At 42.6% G+C, this 26,792-nt stretch overlaps 1 protein-coding gene across 10 annotated transcripts in view; it reads left to right on the forward strand.

Moving 5' to 3' along the window:
* Positions 1 to 2,761, forward strand: part of DRC8 (dynein regulatory complex subunit 8) — a 116,195-nt gene extending 113,434 nt beyond the window's left edge. For all 10 annotated transcript variants that reach the window (XR_015143521.1, XM_086344941.1, XM_086344945.1 and 7 more), the window contains one exon: positions 2,332 to 2,761. Coding sequence is in view for 9 of the 10 variants with exons in the window: in XM_086344941.1 (XP_086201067.1) it covers positions 2,332 to 2,447 (116 nt within the window). In the remaining variant the exon portion in view is untranslated. The remainder of the gene's footprint in view (positions 1 to 2,331) is intronic.
* The last annotated feature ends 24,031 nt before the right edge of the window (positions 2,762 to 26,792 follow it).

Consider the following 26,792-nt stretch of genomic DNA (forward strand, 5'->3'; position numbering starts at 1 on the left):
AAGACCCTGATTCTGGGAAAGATTGAAGGCAGGAAGAGAAGGGGATGACAGAGGATGAGATGATGATGGCATCACTGACTCAATGGACATGAGTTTGAGCAAGCTCCGGGAGATGGTAAAGGACAGGAAAGCCTGGTGTGCTGCAGGTCGCAAAGAGTCGGACATGACTGAGTGACGGAACAACAATAAACCCATGAGATAGTATTTTACAGACAGGAAAACACACACAGAGAAGTCAGGGACTTGCCCGGGATCTTAAAGCTAATGAAACAGTTGAGCATTTGGACCCAGGCAGTCTGGCCCCCAAGCTGTGCTTTTAACAATTAAGCTGTTTTCCTCCCATCCTTAATCAAATACTACTTGTTTCTTTCCTTGCTTGAGGAAGCAGTGACCACCTTCTGAATTTCACTGTGAACAAGGCCTCGTTGCAAGCGACCGAGCGTGGTTCCTGAACCTTGACTTGCTCTGCTGGCGTGCAGATCCAGTGCCTCCAGTCACTGGCTGGGGCTGCCTGCCTGTTTTCCTCGTGTGCTGGTGTCCTCAGCTCTAAGCTGGGATACACAGTTCTTACCTCTCATGAGGTGGTTCGGAGATTAACTTGATATCTGTGAAGCACTTAGATCAGTGCCTGGCAAACAGTGGTTCTTGATAAATATTTGTTGTCAGTGTTCTCATAAGGACTCGCATATCCACCAAAGTTCATTGGCAGTGGATTTAGTATTTACCAATTAGGTTATCGGAGAAGGCAATGGCACCCCACTCCAGTTCTCTTGCCTGGAAAATCCCATGGATGGAGGAGCCTGGTAGGCTGTAGTCCACCGGGTCGCCAAGAGTCGGACACTTACTGAGCGACTTCACTTTCACTTTTCACTTTCACGCATTGGAGAAGGAAATGGCAACCCACTCCAGTGTTCTTGCCTGGAGAATCCCAGGGACGGCGGAGCCTGGTAGGCTGCCATCTGTGGGGTCGCACAGAGTTGGACACGACTGAAGTGACTTAGCAGCAGCAGCAGCAGTAGCAATTAGGTTATAAGAAAGATTCAGAATTTGTCTTTTTAGACATTTTAGGCATTCTTTCTTTCCTTAGGATGTAAACATGATTTCAAAAAAACACAAGCATGTTCCATTGTTTGGTAATATTATCATCATCGTCATAAAAACCCCCACTTGAATAATTTCTGTATTAGTAACTGAATTCCGCCTTAGAAGGCATGGTTTGTAGTAGCAAGTGACTTAAGTTCGTAAGGTAGGTAACTCTCAGGCCTTGGTAATTTATCTACTTGGATTAATACTCTTTAGGAATAAGGTGAGAATTTGGATGTTTCTGTATTTTGGGTTAATATCAGAACAAAGTTCTGTCTTAAATAGATGACAGCCTTTCCAATATTCTTCCTAAATTTGCTTTTCATCTTGGTGAAACCAGTATCCAAGATGGCCTTCAGTTGTTATCTGAACCCAACTAAAACTCACAGATTTTCTATCCAACTTTTGGTTTCATTTGATGGCAACACTGGGCCAAACTATAACAAAGAGGACTGGTTTGAAATGACTGGTGAATGGCATCTGTGGTCACTGGGTGCAGCTGAGTCACTAAATTGCCCTGCCCTTGTTAGAGGATATTCATAGACATTCTTACAGTGTGGCCTTCCCTGCTGGCTCAGACAGTGAAGCGTCTGCCTACAATGTGGGAGACCTGGGTTCAATCCTGGGGTCGGGAAGATCTCCTGGAGAAGGAAATGGCAACCCCCTCCAGTACTCTTGCCTGGAAAATCCCATGGATGAAGAAGCCTGGTGGGCTACAGTCCATGGGGTCGCAAAGAGCGACTGAGCGACTTCACTTCCACTTTCACTTACAGTTTTAAACCATGTTATTTGTTGTTCGGCCTTTCTGCATAGCAACCATTTAATCCTTTCTTCATATGCTTACTAAGTGTAATGATTAGACTTCCTATAAAACTGTGACTTCAGGTTAATCCTTTTAATTGCCTTTTTGGCGATTTTAGTGATTTTAATTTAAATAAATAAAAAACCTTATTTATGATGTTTTCATGTCCTCCTGCTGTTTTGGCTGAAATGATTGATGCTAAAGGTTGCTTGAACTATGCTATCTGCAAGGTAAAATAACTCCAAAATTTGCCAGGAGTACGATAGCATACTCTTTGAACCTCTGGTTCAAATCACGATGTGCTGGCTTTATGGCCCCAGGGAGAGTAACCGGCAGCACAGTGTGGGATGGTGGGGGTCCACGGCAATTGAGTGGACTAGTGGAAAGAGAAAGAAAAAAAAATCAGATGACTGTAAATGATGAGTGTCCCTTCTTGTTCCTCCCAGGTGAGCCTTTTTCTCAGGAGGAAATGGAAGAAATGTTGTCTGCTGCAATTGATCCAGAATCGAATTCAATTCATTATAAGGACTACATAACAATGATGGTGATAGATGAGAATTAAACACTCTAAAGACTTCATTTCTAATTGAAAGTATAATTTTAAAGACTGCTTGTCCTTGTTAATTTCACATTTTATCTTATAACTCCTACATATTGCTAATTAATTCCTTGTGACAACTATTTGAAGATGTTTCGTTCTTTAAAGGTGATCATACAGTTTCAAATACAGATCTATTTAGCATGTCTAGCCTAATGGAATGACACATTACATTGCTAATTAAACACATTGCTTTTAAGCTATTCATAAAATATTTAACATTATCCATGGATTGTTGTTAATGTTCTACAATAAAACCCAGGTTGCTTTCAAATTAATTAAGCTGACAAAAGTGAAGACTGATTAGAAAGACCTAAAGTTTAGCATATGAAGATCTTGGGATGGGGTAGGATGACCACAAATTGAAAATGAGTGGTAATGTGATGACAGCTTCTTTTTAAAACAACAAACCCTTTGTCAATCAGGGTGGGGAAGGAGAGTCATTGAAATGGATATTAATAATTAATTTCTTGTGGGTGCCAATTTCAAATCTCATTTGAGATGATAGTCACTTAGTGTATGTAAAAATTTAAATTGGCTGATCTAGCATGTTACTGAGAAGGCAATGGCACCCCACTCCAGTACTTTTGCCTAGAAAATCCCATGGACGGAGGAGCCTGGTAGGCTGCAGTCCATGGGGTTGCTAGAGTCGGACACGACTGAGCGACTTCACTTTCACTTTTCACTTTCATGCATTGGAGAAGGAAATGGCAACCCACTCCAGTGTTCTTGCCTGGAGAATCCCAGGGACCGGGGAGCCTGGTGGGCTTCCGTCTATGGGGTCGCACAGAGTCGGACACGACTAAAGCGACGCAGCAGCAGTAGCAGCAGCATGTTACCAAGGAGTTGAGATGATTGACCCTTGAGAAAAGAAGACTGGTTGGAAACTGATAATGTGTGGAAGGGGCAGTTGTCTTGTGGTTTGTAGAATCTTACCTATTCAGAATACCTGGCATGAGAATATTGTTCTGAATACTGACTAAGAATATTGAGAAATTTTATGGTATATAAGAGGTACAAGTGTTAAAAGAGCAGAATAATGTTATCTGAGTACAAAGAATCACAATGGAAAAGCAAAGAGGAAAGTCAGGTAAAGGAAAATGAGTCATCTTCCATAACCTGTATCGCTCTTTCACATACATACACACACTGACCTTTATTTAAAGGTGCTTCACCACTACATGTGCATGTATATATAAACATATAAACATTTAATGTTGCTTGTGATTGTTCCTCCTAGACATGCAGGGGGCTGCTACTCAAGAGACTATTATTGTTTATTCACTCATGAAACCTTTACTGAGAATTATTAGATAATGTCGGACTTCCCTGGTGGCTCAGTGGTAAAGAATCCATCTGCCAGTGCAGGAGATGCAGGTTCAATCCCTGGGTTGGGAAGATCCCTTTGAGAAGGAAATGGCAACCCACTCCAGCATTCTTGCCTGGGAAATCCCATGGACAGAGGAGCCTGGCAGGCTACAGTCCACGGGGTTGCAAGAGTCAGACACTAATTAGTGACTAAACAACAACAACATTAGATAACGTACTGGGAATTGGAGTTGCACGTGAATCAGTCCCTAACTAGTCAAGATTACAGTTTGGTGAGGGAGACCTGCAAGGCAGTCAGCAATCACATTCCAGATAGGGCACGTTCAGGGGACAATGGAAGTACCAAAGAGGGCAGCTGACACAGCGTGGAGTGGGGAACTTTCTCTGAGACAAAAGATTACTCTGAGTAGAGAAGGCTTTCTGAAAACAAGTAACATCTGACTTCAAGATGAGTGGTTTACTAAGTGGGCAGCAGGACATGGGTTATTTTGGAAGAGCAGCAAGAACAAAAACAAAAAAATCCAGAGGTGTCATGAAACATGGAACAGTCTGGAAATTTAAAGTACTAATAGTTCAGTATGTCTGGAATGGAGGAGATTTGGGGACATGAGAGATGAAAGAGGGGTAGCAGTCAGGAGCTGTATCATTAAGGGTATTGGGTTAAGTATACAGTTAAGGTTTTAGTGTAAGAGTTTGAACTTTCTTTTGAAGATCACAGAGAAAGATCATTTGTAAGTAAGGAAAATAGACTTGAAGAGTGAAGACTGTAAGTAGGGAGACCAGATGTAGCCCTTTGGTTGACGGGAGGAGCGAGATTAGGAAAAGTCAAGCCTGAGTGCCAGGTCTCTAGCTTGGACAGTGAGTGAATTGTAGTGTCATTCATTCAGAAATCCAAGAAGCCAGTCAGGGTTGATAGGCAAAATGATGAGTTTGGCTCTGGACACCAGGGGATTGAGGAGCTAGTGAGATACCCAGGTGGAGACATTCAATAATCAATTGGATCATTAGGAGGAAGAGCTGGGCAGAGACATGAATCTCTGAGTTCTTGGCATTAAATAATGCCTTGGCAAGAAAAGAGAAGAGGGTCCCAGGGAAGCACGGGGAACACCAGCATTTAAGAGAGGGCAGAGGAAGAGGAGCCACAAGACACTGGGAACGAGAAGTCGGAGAAGAGGGCCAGCAGAGGAGAAGCGTCATGAAGCCAAGGTAGGAGAGAAACACTCGGAGGCAGTAACCAACCCTGACAAATGTCAGGGGGAGCCGAGGTCAATTAAAGACAGAGAAAATGTCCATCACAACAGAGTTCATCGATAACCTCTGCTGGGGAAGCCTGGGAAGCGACAGGATGCAGAGTCCAGTGGTGGAGGAGCGGAGGCGTGAGGAAGTAGAGCGCGGAGGACAGTTGCTTGGCCATAACGAGAAGGGGAGACGCAGGGCTGGAGAGAGCAGGCTGAGGGAGTTATTTTTGGAAGGTGGACACAAGCAGGCACAATTATATTCAAAGGGCTGAGAGCTCGAGGAGAATGGTGAAATCTGGAAATATCTCTTGTGGGAAATGGGAGAAAGAATTGAGAAAGAGCCCATATAAAGACTTCAAGAAATGCGGGAGGATTTTGTTCAGTAACGTGGGCCCAGGAGCAAAAATGTTGGATCGTTGTATTGATTCAGGATTAAGGTTTGTCATTTGGGTGAGATGGAAGCAACCCAAGGTCAAGGAGTGGAGGAGTTCACAAGAGAGCCGTTGTGATGATGGTCTCTGGTCCATGGGTCAGGAGAGATACAGGTGGGAGTGGGCTGCTGGATTGAAAGAAGGAGGCAGGGCCTCCAATGGCCAGAGGGGCAAACAGCTTGTGGGGTGGATGTTAGAGGCGATTGGCCTTCCTGCCATTCCTGAGTAAGTGCGTGCTTGGTTTGAAATTTGACTTCCCTGTGTTCTTAGAGTGTTCCTTCATGCTCCTGTGTTGTTGTTATAATTAATGACACTAGCTAACATCTGGTGACTGATGACTATGTGCCAGGCACCGACTAAGTGCTTTTTCTGTATTGGCTCCTTTAATCCTCACAAACGCCCATTGATGTGGATTGTGTTACGTTACCTCCATTACATACACAGCTATAAGGCTGTATTCATCAGTTTGTGCTGGGTGATGCCCTGGTAACAAATAACCCGAAACCTCAGTGACTTACTGCATGAAGAGTTCTTTTGTGTTCATGTTTTGTGTGCCCTGGGGTCAGCTGGGACTCAGCCTCACATGCATCTTTGGGCAGCTCGTCTCCTTCCTAAGCAGGGTGACCGTGTGTCCCAGGCTACCTGGGGTGGTCTCAGCATTCACGTGTTGTCCCAGTGTAGTTGTTAACAGATCTCCCTCTTAGAAGTGTCCCTGTTTATATGATGAATATGTGGTCTTCCTATTTGAAAAGCAGTGCATCAAAATGGTGGCAAGGAATCATCTTAACAGAAGGTTTTATGAAAAAGTAACCACAGACTGTATTTCTTCACAGAAAGAAATACTGTGAAGTGCTTCTCAGGAAGCATTTCTTTCTTCACTAGCGTCCCGAGATTGTGCTGAGAGCCAAGTGAAGGTGTAAGGTGCCACTCACCCAGCCGTGCGTGTTAGAATCACCACCCAGAGAGAGCATGAGCCACGTGCCCTGACACCAGGGCAGAGAAGTATAAGGCAGGGGGTGTGGTGACCCCCAGAGCCTTAGCAGACAGGCTGTTTCTGATAGGTGACACACTGCAGCTGGGAAGGAGGGTGCCAGAGGCATGCAACACCCCTGAAGGTGGAAGCATACCCAGGGGCATATCACTCAGCAGCAGCAGCTGGCACCAACACGCACCATGAAAGTGGGCACTGGTGCCCCAGGCAGAAGCCCAGGCACGACTTGTTTGGAGCCCACAAGGCAGCTCTGAGTTGTCTTCTCTAAGCTCATTACCATGTGTGACCCTGGTCATGACAGAGAAATACGGGCTGGTGAATCAGCCCCAGTCTCTTTATAAATTGGCTTCCCAGGTGGCTCAGTGGTAAAGAATCCACCTGCCAATGCAGGAGACCCCAGGGACGTGGGTTTGATCCCTGAGTTGGGAAGATGCCCTGGAGGTGGAAATGGCAACCCACTCCCATATTATTGCCTGGAAAATTCCATAGACAGAGGAACCTGGTGGGCTGCAGTTCATGGGATCGCAAAGAGTTGGACATGACTGAACATACAATCCACAAGCGTTCTTCATAAGTGGTAATGTCATATTCTCTTTTGGGGAAGGATGCTTCAGGATTGGGTACCCCCAAGTCTCACCTTCTAGAATACTTTCAAAAGTTCTGACTGATGTCAAAACTTCACACCCCCTCTCAAGGAAATTTTATCTCTTTAGTAATTAAAAGAGTTTTATATATGATTCATTTTTCTATCTTTAGCATTAATTTGTTTTTTATAAGGCCATGAAAAAGTACAACAGGCTTCCCACAAAACTCTTTATTTTATCTCCTAATTGCAGAATAATTGTAGCATATTTGCAAAAGGAACAATTTTCTTTATATTCTAACCATTTAGATTCATATTTTACCTCTTTCACTCACCTTAGCCCTCAACATCCAGTTTAAGTCACAATGGCATTTTCCTGGCAAGAAGAGAGCTCGGTCTCTTGTGTAGAAAATTTGCTTGTCCACGTGACTCCAGGCTTGTGCAGGGCCCACCATCTCGGGCCCTGTGGAAACCCAAATCTGCTCTCAACTCCTTGGGGCTGGGGAAGCTCCATCACTCAGGGCTGGGGTGCAAGCCTGGCATCAGGAGATCCTCTCGCCCTGACCTCTGCTTCGCCTGTGACCCATTCTGGGTCAGGCACTTCCCTCCTATGTGCCTGTGTCTGGAAAATAAAGAGCCCCACTCTAGTTCTCCTTCCACCTTCCAAAAGCAGTGCATGTACCCAATGTCCAAGTGTCAAATGGTAAGAGACGAAGAAGAATGTCCAAGATGGCAGGCTTGTTGGGATTTTTACTGGTAGGACAGTTTTTTGTGGAATGGAGTGCATTTAGGGCTCTGTCTCCTTCCTTTCCCTTTTCTAACCGCTTCCAGTTAAGAAAGTTACTTTGTTTATATAGCCGATTCCCTGTAGAAGATCAGTGTTACTACATTGTCTCTTCTGGGCAGGTTAAGTAGGCAGAGAACCTCCTGGTCACGTGCGCCTGCCTCGTGCCAGGTGTGACAGCCCCCTGGGCCTGCACCTACTGAAAGTATAGGTCACCAATCACCTGCTGAGAAGCACCTGGGAGGGGGTGCTTGTTAGAAATTTAAACTCCCAGGTCCCATTCCAGACCTCTAGAATAGACCCTCCAGAGGTCTAGGAACCCACATTTTCACAGACATCCTCAGGGGAGTCTTATGCATGCTAAAGTGTAAGAGCCACTGTCTGAGATAATGAAAGTGAAAATTCTCTAAAGGTTAGAGTGTGACAGAAATTATTATTATTTTTAAAAATATTTATTTATTTGGCTGCATCAGGTTTTTTAAAAAAACTATTTATCTATTTTCGGCTGTGCTGAGTCTTTCTTGCTGTGCGTGGGCTTTTCTGTAGTCGCAGTACGCAGGCTTCTCATTGTGATGGCTTCTCTTGTTGCAGATCACCGGCTCTAGGGCAGGTGGGCTCAGTAGCCGTGGCCTGCGGGCTTCATTGCCCTATGGCATGTAGAATCTTCCTGGCCCAGGGGTCCAACCTGTGTCCCCTGCATTGGCAGGCATATTCTTAACCACTGGACCATGAGGGAAGTCCGGAAATACAAATTTTAATCACTGAGTGGCATCTAGTTGTTGGGATGTACCTTAACTGATTTAACTAATTTCTTTTTAAAAAATTTATTCATTTTGATTGGAGGCTAATTTACTTTACAATATTGTGGTGGTTTTTGCCATACATTGACATGAATCAGCCATGGGTGTATAGGTGTCCCACCATCCTGAACTCCCCTCCACCTCCCTCCCCACCACATCCCTCTGGGTTGTCCCCAAGCACCAACGTTGAGTGCCCTGCTTCATGCATCAAACGTGCGCTGGTCATCTGTTTTACATATGGTAATATACGTGTTTCAGTGCTATTCTCTCATATCTTCCCACCCTTGCCTTCTCCCACATAGTCCAAAAGTCTGTTTTTTACATCTGTGTCTCTTTTGCTGTCTTGCATATAGGGTTGTCATTACCGTCTTTCTAAATTCCATATATATGGGTTAATATACTGTATTGGTCATTTCTCTTTCTGGCTTACTTCACTCTAAGCTCCAGTTTTGTCCACCACATTAGAACTGATTCAAATGTGTTCCTTTTTATAGCCGAGTAATATTCCATTGTGCATTTCTTATTCCTGGTTATTTAAATAATTTTCAAATTTTCTCTGTTATAATAAATTGCTCTATACCTCCTGGTAGTTAAATCTTAATTATTTGCTTAGAACATATTCCAAGAAGTGGAACTGTTGGATCAACTTTAAAGAGCTGGAGATCTTTTTAAAAGTCTACTGTTAATGTGTTTTCAAGGTATCTCAGAGGAAGATTGTTCTCATATCCCAAACCTCATCAGCATTTTTTTTTTTGTTTTTAATTTTGCCAAACTGATAGGCAAAAAGTAATCTGATTGATTTCTTGAAATTTGCATTCTGTTGATTAGTTGAACTTTCTAAAGGTTCATGACCATGTATACTGAAGAATTCAATTGGATTAGCTCAAGTAGGCACCAGATTTGAACCTCACAGGTTGTTTCTCATCAGATATAAGAACCCCTCTGGTTGCTATGAAATGGATCCCACAAAACACAGCACTCTGGGCAGATTCTGAATTTAAGAGGTACACTTTCATTCTGAATGATTAACACTTGGAGAAGGTGATTAGTGAGAATGAGCCACTGTCGCACAGAACTGTTAGCAGGAGATGTCACAGATATTCAAGAGAAGAAATAGGACCTTGGGAAATAAACATGCAAACGAGTGAGGAATGATCACCAAGGCCAGAAGAAGAAGCCAACTGGCCATCTGCTCCACTACTAGCTTCTTGGGATGGGAACATGTTTCCCAGTGGAGTTCATTTGCTCATTCAGTCAACATTGATTGAATTCCCACTACAGGCCAGACACTGTTCTCGGCACCAGAGGTGCCAAAATAAGTAGGAGACATAGCCCTTGTCCTTGAGAGATTTACTTCTTGTGGGAGACAATTACAAGCAAGTAATGGTTGTTCAGCAATACTAGCAAAGTGCTTAGGATTCAGAGCAGAGAGCTGCCAGCTCTGCTGGTGGAACTCACAGAGAGCTTCCTAGAGGAACTGATAGGATGAATGGTTTTGTGTCCTATTGGCAGCACTGCTGCAGTCCTGGGTGGGAAAGAATGTTCTGGAATGGGGTGGCTTGAGGCTCATGCTAAAATAGAGTGATAGCATGGTTTGGGGAGGATAATAGGCCTGCTTTTGGATTACAGCTGTGCCAGGTACAGAATATGTGAGTGGGAAAAGTCATTTGATGTATCTATACCTCTTGCCCAAGTATAAAATGGCAATAATCGTATCTACCTTGTAGATACCTAGTCGGGTTACCCTAAGCATTAAGGGCTACCTGCCTAGGACTTGATAAGTGGTATCTACCATTACAAAGCACTCAGGAAATATCCTTTGAATGATGAATTTAAATATTTCCCCAATGTTCTCAATCTTTTAAAATTATAAACAAGGTTGGGTCCAGATACTTACAGGATTTCTGGGGATAAAAAAGGCTGTTGGGACTTCCCTGGTAGACCAATGGTTAAGACTGCTTCCACTGCTGCTGCTGCTGCTAAGTTGCTTCAGTCGTGTCCGACTCTGTGCGACTCCGTAGACAGCAGCCCACCAGGCTCCCCTGTCCCTGGGATTCTCCAGGCAAAAACACTGGAGTGGGTTGCCATTTCCTTCTCCAGTTCATGAAAGTGAAAAGTGAAAATGAAGTCGCTCAGATGTGTGCGACTCTCAGCGACCCCATGGAGGGGCTTGGAAAACTTCAGTGGGAGTGAGACCCATTGAAAGAAAGGTGGAGAGAAGAAGAATGGTTATGTAGCATGGGCTGCTGGAGGCTGGCAAGAGGATAACTGCAAAAGAAGTCACATTCTTCGTCTAAGATCCATAAAAATAGACCTAAGGAGGGAGGGTAGGTTTGGGGATAACACAGTAAAAAGAGGCATGGAGCAGTAGCCTGAACATACAGAGTCAGAAGACAATGATGAATTGGTTTCAAGTGCCTTTATGGGGACATTAGACTTAAAAGGGTGCTTGCTTTGATGGAGAAGGTGGGGACACGAGAGAAGGGTCTATGAATGGAGTGCAACCAAGTTCAAGTGGCTTTGGAACTATCTTTGCAAGGGACTGATCACCAGTTTGTGAAAGTGAAAGTTGCTCAGTGGTGTCTGACTCTTTGCGACCCCATGGACTATACAGTCCATGGAATTCTCCAGGCCAGAATACTGGAGTGGGAAGCCTCTCCCTTCTCCAAGGCATCTTCCCAACCCAGGGATTGAACCCAGGTCTCCCGCATTGCGGGAGGATTTTTTTTTACCAGCTGAGCCACAAGGGAAGCCCAAGAATACTGGAGTGGGTAGCCTATCCCTTCTCCAGCAGATCTTCCCAACCTAGGAATTGAACTGGGGTCTCCTGCATTGCAGGCAGGTTCTTTACCAATTGAGCTATCAGAGAAGCCTGATCACCAGTTCAGGTGATTAAAAACAGGACTTCCTGTTAAGAAATTTCAACACAGAATGTAGTAAATAGACCCCTATGTAGCCATTACCCATTAACATATGGCCAATCATGCTTTTCACTTTCATGCATTGGAGAAGGAAATGGCAACCCACTCCAGTATTCTTGCCTGGAGAATCCCAGGGATGGGGGAGCCTGGTGGGCTGCCGTCTATGGGGTCGCACAGAGTCGGACACGACTGAAGCGATTTAGCAGCAGCAACAATCATGCTTTATCTGTCCCCCTCCACAGTTTCCCTGACCTCAACCCTCACCCTTGCTTGATTATTTCAAAACAAATTCCAGGACGTCACGTCTATAAGGGCTTTGATAATACCTTTAGCAGATAAGGACCTCCTCCTCTTTTTCCCACACAATCTTGAAACTCTTTTTGTAACAAAAAATTTAACAATGATTATTTAATAACATCTGATACACAAACATTATTCAAATTTCCACAGTTGTTTCATAAATGCTGTTTTACTAATGGTTTATTCCAATCAGGATCCAAACAAGGCCTAAAAGTTGAGTTTGGTTAATGTGTCTTTCGGTCTCTAACACTCCTGTCCACTTTTGTTCGTGCCATTTATTTGTTGAGAACCCTGGCCACTGGTTCTGAATTGGTTCTATTCCCCACATTTTGGGTTTGTTTGAATGCACTTCTGTGGTGTTAAGTGACATGTCCCTCTCTTCCCGGTATTCTCTATAGACCCATTGTTTTATCTAGAGGCTTGATTGAGTTCAAGGTCAGTTTTGTTTTTGCTTTCTTGTAAATCAACTTCATTGAAGTAAGGCTTCCTTGTAGGAAGTAGGGCTTCCCTCATAGCTCAGTTGGTAAAGAATCTGCCTACATTGCAGGATACCCAGGTTTGATCCCTGGGTCGGGAAGATCCCCTGGAGGAGGGCATGGCAACCCACTCCAGTATTCTTGCCTGGAGAATCCCATGGACAGAGGAGACTGGCAGGCTACACAGTCCATAGGGTCACAAGAGCTGAACACAACTTAGCAACTAAACCACCACAAATAGCTTCATTGAAGGTGGTGTATTTTTATTGCCTTCCTGCAGGTGAAGGCACGTGATGTCTGTCATCTCTCTTTTTGTCGCTTGCTCAGGTTCAATTGCTGTCTATGTAATCCAGCCAAAGTAATGTTCTTCATCGACCTTTCCCTAACGCTTGCCTATAAACATGGGTTAGTAGGAGTTGGGGAATGTGATTTTTAAAAATCCTATCATCCTTTTTTTGCATATATATGCTGCAATTCCTTTATGTAGGATAATTTTCCTTCAAGGACCATTTGGCTTTGAAATGCAATTTGTACTAGCAAGGATACAGCAGTTCTCTTCATTGTTTTAATTTTTCAAAGTATTTCTTCATTTCTTTTAAAAACACACACTTTATTTTTCTACCTGTGTGTATGACAGGTGGGGCTTGAAATTGCTTGTGTCCTTAGCAGAAGTGTAAGCCCCCATTTGGCACCTATGCCGCCAAGGCTGCATTGGGTAACATTCTTACCTTATTATTTTCTGGCATTTACAGTGTTTGTATTAGCACTTACACTGCTATTTCTGTCACAGTGAGTCTATCTTTAATGTAGGTGGAAGTGAAGTGTTTGGGTTTGACTTGAGTGAATAAAGCTGTTGCAGGTTGATGAAACAGGTTTCAAACATCATAAGGTTACAGGGGAAACGGTGATTTAGAATAACAACTTATATAAATTATAATAGCACAGCAAGAATTCATCATAATTCTGAATACAATTCTTCCCTAACTAAACACATTAATCAACTAATACATACAATATATTTGGATATTTATCAATAATATATTTAAATTGTATGTGAAAATAATATATACTAAAAAAGAAGAAAATCACTCATACAACTCATACTTGCAAATTATCATTACTGTCATTCTTCCATTTTAAATTTGGTCTTTTAACAACGTATATTGGTTACCACTGAGTTTGGAGTTGTAAACCAGGTAGAGATTAGAGTTAATTTCTGTAATAATCAGGATTAACCAGATAATTTAAAATTTCTCTTTAGTGATTAAAAATTCATATGCTATAGGAAACAGAACTACTTCCAAACAGTGGTAACCTAACTCCAAAGAAAGATTGCATTTCTAATTCCTTGATGGACATCATCCTAATACATGGCTAAGATCCAGGGCATTAGTCCTGGGAGCAATGAAGCCCCAGTGAAGGTGAGTGGGTGGGGTCAGTTCTACCTACAGAGAGAAGTGGGCCCCATGGGCCTAAAAGGCACAGTCAGTAACTGAAAACCATTCTGGGAGGAAGGTGATCAGGGAGTCATTCCACTGTGTCCATAAGTGGATATGGACACTGTGAGACCTACAGGGTGCCATGCAGGGAAAGTCAGCACAGTTCAGTTCAGTTCAGTCGCTCAGTTGTGTCCGACTCTTTTCGACCCCGTGAATCGCAGCATGCCAGGCCTCCCTGTCCATCACCAACTCCCGGAGTTCACTCAGACTCACGTCCATTGAGTCAGTGATGCCATCGAGCCATCTCATCCTCTGTCGTCCCCTTTCTCCTCCTGCCCCCAATCCCTCCCAGCATCAGAGTCTTTTCCAAAGAGTCAACTCTTCGCATGAGGTGGCCAAAGTACTGGAGTTTCAGCTTTAGCATCATTCCTTCCAAAGAAATCCCAGGGCTGATCTCCTTCAGAATGGACTGGTTGGATCTCCTTGCAGTCCAAGGGACTCTCAAGAGTCTTTTCCAACACCACAGTTCAAAAGCATCAATTCTTCGGCACTCAGCCTTCTTCACAGTCCAACTCTCACATCCATACATAACCACAGGAAAAACCATAGCCTTGACTAGACGGACCTTTGTTGGAAAAGTAATGTCTCTGCTTTTGAATATGCTATCTAGGTTGGAGTTTTATTGGCTTGAGGTGCTTGCAAGTTGCAGAAGTGGAGGTGGAGCCAAGAGTCAAGATGTGGAAAAAGAAATGTGTGTGCATTCAAGTAACAGACTTTATGGAGCCAAGTGGCCATCAAGCTGTTCTCTGGACCAGGCACTCTGAGACTGTACACTGCATCCCATCGCTAACCCCCAATTAATCAACATGAAATCAAAGGCTGCTCCAGAAGATCTATACAACTCTTCTTCAAGTTTCCACCCCACCCCTGGGCCTTCTGTTCTGATTGGAGGACCTGGTCTCTTATTTTACAGAAAACATACACCCTTAGACTTGCATGCTCTTCAATCTCCCTCGTCAAAGACCAAATGGCACCTTTAAGATCCAGGGCCAGAAGGTGCAGCTGCCAGGCAAAGGAGTGTCCTGGAGTGTCTGCTCTGTGGGTTTGGCCCCAGCTGCTGCTTCCACACTGCACTCTCCTGGTTCCCAGGCCTTCCAGTTCTCTCTGCCCTCCCCCACTCCACAAGCTCCCCAAAGTGGAAAGGGAGTGTTAGTTGCTCAGTCGTGTCTGATTCTGTGACCCTATGGGCTGTAGCCCGGGATCCTCTGTCTGTGGGATTCTCTAGGAAAGAATACTGGAATGGGTAACCATTCTTTTCTCCAGCGGATCTTCCTGACTCAGAGTTCGAACCTGTGTCTCCCCATTGCAGGCAGATTCTTTACCATATGAGCCACCAGGGAAGCCCTCAGGCTCCCAAAGTAGCCCTTTAATTCAAGACGCTCTCAATCACCACCCTGTGCTAGCTCACATTTCCTCTACATGCAGTCGTTCAGCGTGCAGTCCTCTTAGTATCTAAATTTACCTTTGTTGTCACTCATCCCAACCTCCTAATCTCTGCTCTCAGACATCCCCACCCTCTTCAAGGCCAGCCTCCTTCTGTGCAGTTGTCCCCACCCCCAGCTGCCTCACTGCTGACCTTTTGCCGTCAAATATTCTCTTTATTCTTTTGTCTCTACCTTTATCCGTGTGTTTATTTCTCTCAGACCATAATCTTATTCAGGTCTACCCCATCTTTTAAAAGACACTTCCCTCATGTACACATGGCTATATGTAAGATGGATAACCAACAAGGACCTACTGTGCAGCACATGGACTGTTATGTGGCAGCCTGGATGGGAGGGTAGCTGGGGGAGAATGGATCCATGCATGTGTATGGCTGAGTCCCTTTGCTGTTCACCTGAAACTACCACAACATTGTTAATCAACTATACCCCAATATAAAATAGAAAGTTTAAAGTTTGGGGAAAAAAAAAACCTCAAAATGATGCTTTCCCTTCCCTTAGAGGTGTTCTCCTTCCTATCCCCCACCCCTCTCCTCTGGGTCCATGGTCTCTCTCTCTCTCTCTCCATCCCATCACGCCCACCAATTGGAAAAAGGGTTCTGTCCTCTCTGAGCTCACATCCACATCTCCCTCTGCCTTGCAGGCTCCCGCACTTTGCCTTCCGCCTTCATCACTTTGCTCAAGCTGCTGCCACCAACACAGCAGCTGCCAAGGCTGGTAACCTTGTTCCAGGCCTTAACCAATTAGAATTCACTGCAGTGTTTCATGCTTGTTGGATTCAAAGACATACTTTTGACCGATTCTCTCCTTTTTTGTTGATGACTTACTTTCTCTTACCTTTGACTGGTGCCTTATTTTATTCCTATCCTTAAATATTAGCACCCCCAGGATGCTAGTCTTAGCTTTTCTTCCTTAATCCTCTCTCCACGTGGCCTCATTCATCCCTATGATCTCATCTACCGCTTCCAAGCTGAAAACTTGCGGTTGTAAACCTCGAGATCCAATCTGTCACTGAGGCTTTCACCAGTGAATGTCCTGCAGGTCCCTCATATGCAGGAAACCTGCAAGAGGAGGCTCTTCCTTAACTCTTGTTGGCCCAACCTAGTGACATGCATTAGTCATTAAGGACCTGCCTCACTGTCTCCGGAGTGTTGTTTCCATTCTACTCCTATAATACAACCTCTTTCCTAGGTTACTGCAGGGATCTCCTGACAATCTGCCTCTAACTCCACTCAGTCCAATCCATTCTTCACTTGCTTCAAGAAGCATCTTTTTAAACAGATAAGGTCATGGCACACATCTTAGTATGCTGCTGCTGCTGCTGCTAAGTCGCTTCAGTCGTGTCCGACTCTGTTCGACCCCATAGACGGAAGCCCACCAGGCTCCCCCCTCTCCGGGATTCTCCAGGCAAGAACACTGGAGTGGGTTGCCATTTCCTTCTCCAATGCATGAAAGTGAAAAGTGAAAGGGAAGTTGCGCAGTCGTGTCCGACTCTTAGCGACCCCATGGACTACAGCCTACCAGGCTCCTCCGTCCATGGGATTTTCCAGGCAAGAGTACTGGAGTGGGGTGCCATTGCCTTCTCTGCATCTTAGTATAGGTTTTGATACAAAGTGGCCCTGAGATAAGGATTCTGGTTCTTGGTTTATTTGGGAGGTAATCTCAGGAAATCATGGGAGTAGGGAACTGAGATGGGGAAGGGAAGCCAGCCAGTAAGGGATGTGTTATCAAGCCAGGTGCCAATGTGAGTAACTGGAATGTGAGCCCTGCTGGGGAACCAGTGGAGTCACTGTGGAATACATGCTTCAGATTTATCCTACCTGAGGGGTGAGAGAGCAGGGGTATTTATGTTCCAGCTCTCATCAGGCTTGGTTGGGATCAGGGAGAGGTGCCAGTTCTGTAGCAGTGGATGATCCTCCTGCGGTACTTGGGGGAAGGGAGCCTGTGAAGCCTTCAGACATGGGAGTCAGACCAATTATTGAAATGGTAAGGCTTTTCCAGTAGTCATGTACGGATGTGAGAGTTGGACTATAAAGAAGGCTGAGTGCCAAAGAATTGATGCTTTCGAACTGTGGTGTGAGAAAAGACTCTTGAGAGTCCCTTGGACAGCAAGGAGGTCAAACCAGTCAATCCTAAAGGAAATCAACCCTGACTATTCATTGGAGGGACTTATGCTGAAGCTGAAGCTCCAGTGCTTTGGGCACCTGATGTTGGGAAAGATTGAAGGCAGGAGGAGAAGGGGACGACAGAGGACGAGATGGTTAGATGGCATCACCGACTCAATGGACATGAGTCTGAGCAAATTCTGAAAAATAGTGAAGGACAGGGAAGCCCGGTGTGCTGCAGTCCATGGGGTTGCTTAGTCGGCCATGACTAAGCAACTGAACAACAAGATGAGGCAATGTGAGAGGCACAGGTAACGTCTCCTCATCATCCTCCTGATCAAACCCTCCACGGGGCCCCACCGCCCACAGACAGCCTTTCCAGCCTCCTGTCCTGCTGCCTCCTGGCAAGACCTGCCATGCACACTGGCCGGAACACAAGCCTCTTGTGCCCCCATGCCTTTTCACGTGTTGCTCTTGCCTCCACGTGAGCCTTCTCTTTTAGGCTAACTGAAAACACTGAACATGTATTGCGCATGGGTCATTTATTTATGGTAGTTTATTTAATGTAACCCTTATAATAACTTTACATGTTTAAAAAAATTACTGTCTCTTTTCTGTACGTAAGGAAATTGGGGCTCAGAGAGGTTAACTAATAAGCTTATTGGCACACAGCTAGCAGTGGCAGGGCCGTGTTCTGGCATCCAGATTCCTCTGCTCCAAAGTCTGTGTCGTGGGTTAACCACTACAATGAACTGCCTCATGCTTGTGGACTCTGCTCACCGCGGTGACCTGTCCTCACTCCTTCTAACCCCACTAAACGTTCTCTCCTCAGCTTCCCATGGTGTGCTGTACCTTTCTGTGCATATGCCTTTTTATAGCAGGTGTTATTTTGTAGCACAATTATTTATTCATTCATCTGACTTGCCTTTTAGTCTGTGAGTCCCTCATGTTTCATCTTGAATGCCTGGCCCATTGCATAACTTGGACTAAAGGCTTTCATTAACTTTTAAAATTACAATTAAGCTGAATTAATATTAAAATTGGACTTTCATTTTAATATCATGCACACAAACACTGAGGAAAGAAACTTTAAAAAAAAAAAAAAGAGAGACCTGTTTTGACTCTTCTGGACACGTTTTGCTGGGCAGGAAAGAAACAGGCACAATAACCCCACTGGTGCAAGGTTTGGGTCCTCTGGAAAGCCGCTGAAATATTAGGTGGCTTTCGATCTAGATGGGGTTTCCCCTGGGGACAGAGGCAAAACCCTTACTCACATCAAGGGAGAGTCTGTTTTCTTCTTAGTTTATGTATAGAAGACCAAAACATTAAATAAAAAATTACTTAAAGCTCTTAAGCTCTGTGATTCAGAGTGTGTTTTTAAAAATCGTGGTAAAAAATCACATAACGTAAAATTTACCATCTTAGCCATTTTAAGTGTACAGTTAAGTATATTTACAATTTTATAAAACAGATCTCCAAAACGTTTTCATCTTGTATATCTGAAATGGTATGAAAAGTGAAAGTGTTAGTTGCTCCATCATGTCCAAACCTTCGCAATCCTTTATATAACAACTCGCCTTTCTCCCTGCCCTAGCCCCTGGTAACCACCAGTCTCCTTTTGTTTCTGTAAATTTGTCTACTTTAGATAACTAATGTAAGTGAAATCATACATTATTTGTCTTTTTGTGACTGGATTATTTCACTTAGCCTGGTATCCTTGAGGTTTATCTGTGTCATAGCATATGTCAGAATTTTCTTCCTTTTCCAGGCTGAATAATACTCCATTGCATGTACATATCATACTTTTTTTTTTTATCTGTTCATCTTGGTTGGGCTTCCCTGGTGTCTCAGTGATAAAGAAGCCACCTACCGGGGCGGGGGTGGGGTGGGGTGGGGAGGAGCTAAGATGACGGAGGAGTAGGACAGGGAGAACACTTCCTCCCCCACAAATTCATCAAAAGAACATTTAAACGCGGAGTAAATTCCACAAAACAACTTCTGAATGCCGGCAGAGGACATCAGGCACCCAGAAAAGCAACCCAAGTCTTCGAAAGGAGGTAGGAAAAAATACAAAAGACAAAAAAAGAGACAAAAGAGGGAGGGATGGAGTTCCATCCCAGGAAGGGAGTCTTAAAAAAAGAGAAGTTTCTAAACACCAGGAAACCTTCTCACTGCCGAATCTGTGCTGAGCCTTGGAAGCACAGAGGGCAACATAACAGGGAGGAAAAATAAACAAACAATTAAAACCTGCAGATTGCGAGCCCTATGGTAAATCTCCCAGCGGAGAAGCGGCGCAGACGCCTGCATCCACCATTAGCAAGCGGGGGCTGGGCAGGGAGGTGCGGCTCGGGCTGCATTGCTGAGCGTAAGAGTCTGGCCTGAATACCCTGAGCGCTATCTGAGCGAAATAATTTGGGCTAGCAAACCAGACTGTGGGATATCTACCACGCGAAAAGCCAGCCCTAACCTAAGACACCGCCAGGCCTGCGCATGGAACAAAGGACTGAACAGAGATAGCTGGCTGCAGACCATCCCCCTCAGGTAACAGGCAGCCAGAGCTGGAAGGGGGCAATCACAGCCCCAGAGAGACATTATCTATAAAACTGTAAGCAGGGTTTTTTGCTAACTAAGACTTCTTGGGGCTCTGGAGGGTCAACATCCACCTGAGAAGGTGCTCCGGTTGTACACCCAGATAGCCGAGCGGTGGGGAGGCGATAAGTCTCAGCAATCGCGCTTGCCAAACACCTCATCACCTGAGCTGCTGGGACCTGGGAAGGGCACAAAACACAGGCCAACCGAGTCTGCGCCTCTGAGGACTACCCGAGTGCCTGAACCTGAGTGGCTTGGACCTGGGAGGTGCAAGCAGCCCAGGGCCGGACACAGATGGTTCCTGGTGGAGCAGCCTAGAGCCTGAGCAGTGTGGGCAGGGAGGCTACACGCGCCGTGAGTGGGGGCAGACCCAGTGTGGCTGAGGCACTGCGAGCACACGCCAGTGTTATTTGTTTGCAGTGTCCCTCCCTCCCCACAGCGCGACTGAACAAGTGAGCCTAAAAAAAAAAAAAAAGTGTCCACCACTGTCCCCTCTGTGTCAGGGTGGAAACCAGACACTGAAGAGACCAGCAAACAGAAGAAGCTATAACAGAGGGAATGGCCTTGGAAGCTACAGGCAATAGATTAAAACCCTGTGGTTAGTACGGACTACATAGGAAGGGGCCTATAGATCTTGAGAAATATAAGTCAGACCAAGGAACTAGCCGATAATGAACTGACCCCACAATACTCACAACAAAACCAGAGAAAGTCCTAGATATATTTTTACTATTTTTACGATCATTCTTTCTTTCTTTTTTTTTTAAATTAAAAAAAAATTTTTAAGTCCTCTATTATTCCTTTAATTTTCACTTTTATAACCTACTATCACTTTGCAAAAAAAAAATAAAAAGACCCGATTTTTTTTAAAGCAAACTTCATATATATATTTTTTATAATTTTTGTGACCTTGTTTTTTTTTTTTTTTTCCTTCTTTTCTTTAACATTGTATTTTTGAAATTCCAATCTCTACTCTAGATTTTTAATTTTAGCTTTTTGGTATTTGTTATCAATTTTGTACCTTTTTTTTTTTAATTTTTGTGACTTTTTTTTTTCTCTCTCTTTCTTTCTCTTCTTCTTTTATATAACATTGTATATCTGAAATTCCAAACTCTACTCTAGATTTTTAATTTATGCTTTTTGGTATTTGTTGTCAATTTTGTACCTATATTTTCTCTATAATTTTTGCAACTTTGTTTTTGTGTGTTTGTTTTTTTCTCTCTTTCCTTTTCTTATTCTTTTTTTTTTTTAACATTGTATTTTTGAAATTCCAAACTCTACTCTAGATTTTTAACTTTTGCTTTTTGGTATTTGTTATCAATTTTGTACCTATATTTTCTTTATAATTTTTGTGACTTTTTTTTTTCTCTTTCTTTTCCTTCTTCTTTTCTTTAACATTGTGTTTTTGAAATTCCAAACTCTACTCTAGATTTTTAATTTTTGCTTTTATGTATTTGTTACCAATTTTGTACCGTTAAGAACCCAATCTTCAGTACCCATTTTTCACTAGGGAGCAAGATTACTGGCTTGACTGCTCTCTCTCCCTTTGGACTCTCCTTTTTCTCCACCAGGTCGCCTGTGTCTCCTCCCTAACCCCTCTCTACTCTACCCAACTCTGTGAATTTCTGTGTGTTCCAGACAGTGGAGAACACTTAGGGAACTGATTACTGGCTGGATCTGTCTCCCTCCTTTTCATTTCCCCCTTTTATCCTCCTGGCCACCTCTGTCTCCTTCCTCCTTCTTCTCTTCTTGGTATAACTCCGTGAACATCTCTGAGTGGTCCAGTTGTGGGGTGCACATAAGGAAGTGATTACTGGCTAGCCCACTCTCTCCTCTATTGATTCCACCTCATCTCATTTGGGTCACCTCTAATTCCCTCCTCCCTCTTCTCTTCTCCATGTAACGCTATGAACCTCTCTGGGTGACCCTCACGGTGGAGAAACTTTTCATCTTTAATGTAGATGTTTTATCAGTGGTGCTGTACAGAAGGAGAAGTTTTGAAACTACTGTAAAAATAAGACTGATAACTGGAAGCAGGAGGCTTAAGTCCAAACCCTGACTCCAGGGAACTCCTGACTCCAGGGATCATTAATTGATAGGAGCTCATCAAACGCCTCCATACCTACACTGAAACCAAGCACCACACAAGGGCCAACAAGTTCCAGGGCAAGACATACCAAGAAAATTCTCCAGCAACACAGGAACACAGCCCTGAGCTCCAAGATACAGGCTGCCCAAAGTCACCCCAAAACCATAGACATCTCATAACTCATTACTGGACACTTCATTGCACTCCAGAGAGAAGAAACCCAGCTCCACCCACCAGAACACCGACACAAGCTTCCCTAACCAAGAAACCTTGACAAGCCACCTGTACAAACCCACACACAGCGAGGAAACGCCACAATAAAGAGAACTCCACAAACTGCCAGAATACAGAAAGGACACCCCAAACTCAGCAATTTAAACAAGATGAAGAGACAGAGGAATACCCAGCAGATAAAGGAACAGGATAAATGCCCACCAAACCAAACAAAAGAGGAAGAGATAGGGAATCTACCTGATAAAGAATTCCGAATAATGATAGTGAAATTGATCCAAAATCTTGAAATCAAAATGGAATCACAGATAAATAGCCTGGAGACAAGGATTGAGAAGATGCAAGAAAGATTTAACAAGGACCTAGAAGAAATAAAAAAGTCAATATATAATGAATAATGCAATAAATGAGATCAAAAACACTCTGGAGGCAACAAATAGTAGAATAACGGAGGCAGAAGATAGGATTAGTGAATTAGAAGATAGAATGGTAGAAATAAATGAATCAGAGAGGAAAAAAGAAAAACAAATTGAAAGAAATGAGGACAATCTCAGAGACCTCCAGGACAATATTAAACACTACAACATTCTAATCATAAGGGTCCCAGAAGAAGAAGACAAAAAGAAAGACCATGAGAAAATACTTGAGGAGATAGTAGTTGAAAACTTCCCTAAAATGGGGAAGGAAATAATCACTCAAGTCCAAGAAACCCAGAGAGTCCCAAACAGGATAAACCCAAGGTGAAACACCCCAAGACACATATTAATCAAATTAACAAAGATCAAACACAAAGAACAAATATTAAAAGCAGCAAGGGAAAAATAACAAATAACACACAAGGGAATTCCCATAAGGATAACAGCTGATCTTTCAATAGAAATTCTCCAAGCCAGGAGGGAATGGCAAGACATACTTAAAGTGATGAAAGAAAATAACCTACAGCCCAGATTATTGTACCCAGCGAGGATCTCATTCAAATATGAAGGAGAAATCAAAAGCTTTACAGACAAGCAAAAGCTGAGAGAATTCAGCACCACCAAACCACCTCTCCAACAAATACTAAAGGATATTCTCTAGACAGGAAACACAAAAATGGTGTATAAATTCGAACCCAAAACAATAAAGTAAATGGCAACGGGATCATACTTATCAATAATTACCTTAAACATAAATGGGTTGAATGCCCCAACCAAAAGACAAAGACTGGCTGAATGGATACAAAAACAAAACCCCTACATATGCTGTCTACAAGAGACCCACCTCAAAACAGGGGACACATACAGACTGAAAGTGAAGGGCTGGAAAAAGATTTTCCATGCAAATAGGGACCAAAAGAAAGCAGGAGTAGCAATACTCATATCAGATAAAATAGACTTTAAAACAAAGGCTGTGAAAAGAGACAAAGACGGTCACTACATAATGATCAAAGGATCAATCCAAGAAGAAGATATAACAATTATAAATATATATGCACCCAACATGGGAGCACCGCAATATGTAAGACAAATGCTAACAAGTATGAAAGGAGAAATTAACAATAACACAATAATAGTGGGAGACTTTAATACCCCACTCACACCTATGGATAGATCAACTAAACAGAAAATTAACAAGGAAACACAAACTTTAAACGATACAATAGACCAGTTAGACCTAATTGATATCTATAGGACATTTCATCCCAAAACAATGAATTTCACCTTTTTCTCACACGCACATGGAACCTTCTCCAGGATAGATCACATCCTGGGCCATAAATCTAGCCTTGGTAAATTCAAAAAAATTGAAATCATTCCAAGCATCTTTTCTGACCACAATGCAGTAAGATTAGATCTCAACTACAGGAGAAAAACTATTAAAAATTCAAACATATGGAGGCTGAAAAACACGCTGCTGAATAACCAACAAATCACAGAAGAAGTCAAAAAAGAAATCAAAATTTGCATAGAAACAAATGAAAATGAAAACACAACAATCCAAAACCTGTGGGACACTGTAAAAGCAGTCCTAAGGGGAAAGTTCATAGCAATACAGGCATACCTCAAGAAACAAGAAAAAAGTCAAATAAATAACCTAACTCTACACCTAAAGCAACTAGAAAAGGAAGAAATGAAGAACCCCAGGGTTAGTAGAAAGAAAGAAATCTTAAAAATTAGGGCAGAAATAAATGCAAAAGAAACAAGAGACCATAGCAAAAATCAACAAAGCCAAAAGCTGGTTCTTTGAAAGGATAAATAAAATTGACAAACCATTAGCCAGACTCATCAAGAAACAAAGGGAGAAAAATCAAATCAATAAAATTAGAAACGAAAATGGAGAGATCACAACAGACAACACAGAAATACAAAGGATCATAAGAGAATTTCAAAAATACAATGTTAAAGAAAATAGAATGTCCATTTCTTCCATTTTATGGAAGAACAATTATATGCCAATAAAATGGACAATGTGGAAGAAATGGACAAATTCTTAGAGAAGTACAATTTTCCAAAACTGGACCAGGAAGAAATAGAAAATCTTAACAGACCCATCATAAGCACGGAAATTGAAACTGTAATCAAAAATCTTCCAGCAAACAGAAGCCCAGGTCCAGATGGCTTCACAGCTGAATTCTACCAAAATTTAGAGAAGCGCTAACACCTATCCTACTCAAACTCTTCCAGAAAATTGCAGAGGAAGGTAAACTTCCAAACTCATTCTATGAGGCCACCATCACCCTAATACCAAATCCTGACAAAGATCCCACAAAAAAAGAAAACTACAGGCCAATATCACTGATGAACATAGATGCAAAAATCCTTAACAAAATTTTAGCAATCAGAATCCAACAACACATTAAAAAGATCATACACCATGATCAAGTGGGCTTTATCCCAGAGATGCAAGGATTCTTCAATATCCGCAAATCAATCAATGTAATACACCACATCAACAAATTGAAAAATAAAAACCATATGATTATCTCAATAGATGCAGAGAAAGCCTTTGACAAAATTCAACATCCATTTATGATAAAAACTCTCCAGAAAGCAGGAATAGAAGGAACATACCTCAACATAATAAAAGCTATATATGACAAACCCACAGCAAACATTATCCTCAATGGTGAAAAATTGAAAGCATTTCCTCTAAAATCAGGAACAACACAAGGGTGCCCACTTTCACCATTACTATTCAACATAGTTTTGGAGGTTTTGACCACAGCAATCAGAGCAGAAAAAGAAATAAAAGGAATCCAAATTGGAAAAGAAGAAGTAAAACTCTCACTGTTTGCAGATGACATGATCCTCTACATAGAAAACCCTAAAGACTCTACCAGAAAATTACTAGAACTAATCAATGATTATAGTAAAGTTGCAGGATATAAAATCAACACACAGAAATCCCTTGCATTCCTATACACTAATAATGAGAAAACAGAAAGAGAAGTTAAGGAAACAATTCCATTCACCATTGCAACGGAAAGAATAAAATACTTAGGAATATATCTACCTAAAGAAACTAAAGACCTATATATAGAAAACTATAAAACACTGGTGAAAGAAATCAAAGAGGACACTAATAGATGGAGAAATATACCATGTTCATGGATTGGAAGAATCAATATAGTGAAAATGAGTATACTACCCAAAGTAATTTATAGATTCAATGCAATCCCTATCAAGCTACCAACGGTATTCTTCACAGAGCTAGAACAAATAATTTCACAATTTGTATGGAAATACAAAAAAACTCGAATAGCCAAAGCTATCTTGAGAAAGAAGAATGGAACTGGAGGAATCAACCTACCTGACCTCAGGCTCTACTACAAAGCCACAGTCATCAAGACAGTATGGTACTGGCACAAAGACAGAAATATAGATCAATGGAACAAAATAGAAAGCCCAGAGATAAATCCATGCACATATGGACGCCTTATCTTTGACAAAGGAGGCAAGAATATACAATGGATTAAAGACAATCTCTTTAACAAGTGGTGCTGGGAAAACTGGTCAACCACTTGTAACAGAATGAAACTAGAACACTGTCTAACACCATACACAAAAATAAACTCAAAATGGATTAAAGATTTAAACGTAAGACCAGAAACTATAAAACTCCTAGAGGAGAACATAGGCAAAACACTCTCCAACATACATCACAGCAGGATCCTCTATGACCCACCTCCCAGAATATTGGAAATAAAAGCAAAAATAAACAAATGGGACCTAATTAAACTTAAAAGCTTCTGCACAACAAAGGAAACTATAAGCAAGGTGAAAAGACAGCCTTCAGAATGGGAGAAAATAATAGCAAATGAAGCAACTGACAAACAACTAATCTCAAAAATATACAAGCAACTCCTACAGCTCAATTCCAGAAAAATAAATGACCCAATCAAAAAATGGGCCAAAGAACTAAATAGACATTTCTCCAAAGAAGACATACAGATGGCTAACAAACACATGAAAAGATGCTCAACATCACTCATTATTAGAGAAATGCAAATCAAAACCACTAT

The sequence above is a fragment of the Bos grunniens genome, chromosome 16, assembly GCF_055505025.1.
Source record: "Bos grunniens cultivar Pamir isolate PY7600 chromosome 16, Bosgru_T2T1.0, whole genome shotgun sequence".
Taxonomy (NCBI): domain Eukaryota; kingdom Metazoa; phylum Chordata; class Mammalia; order Artiodactyla; family Bovidae; genus Bos; species Bos grunniens.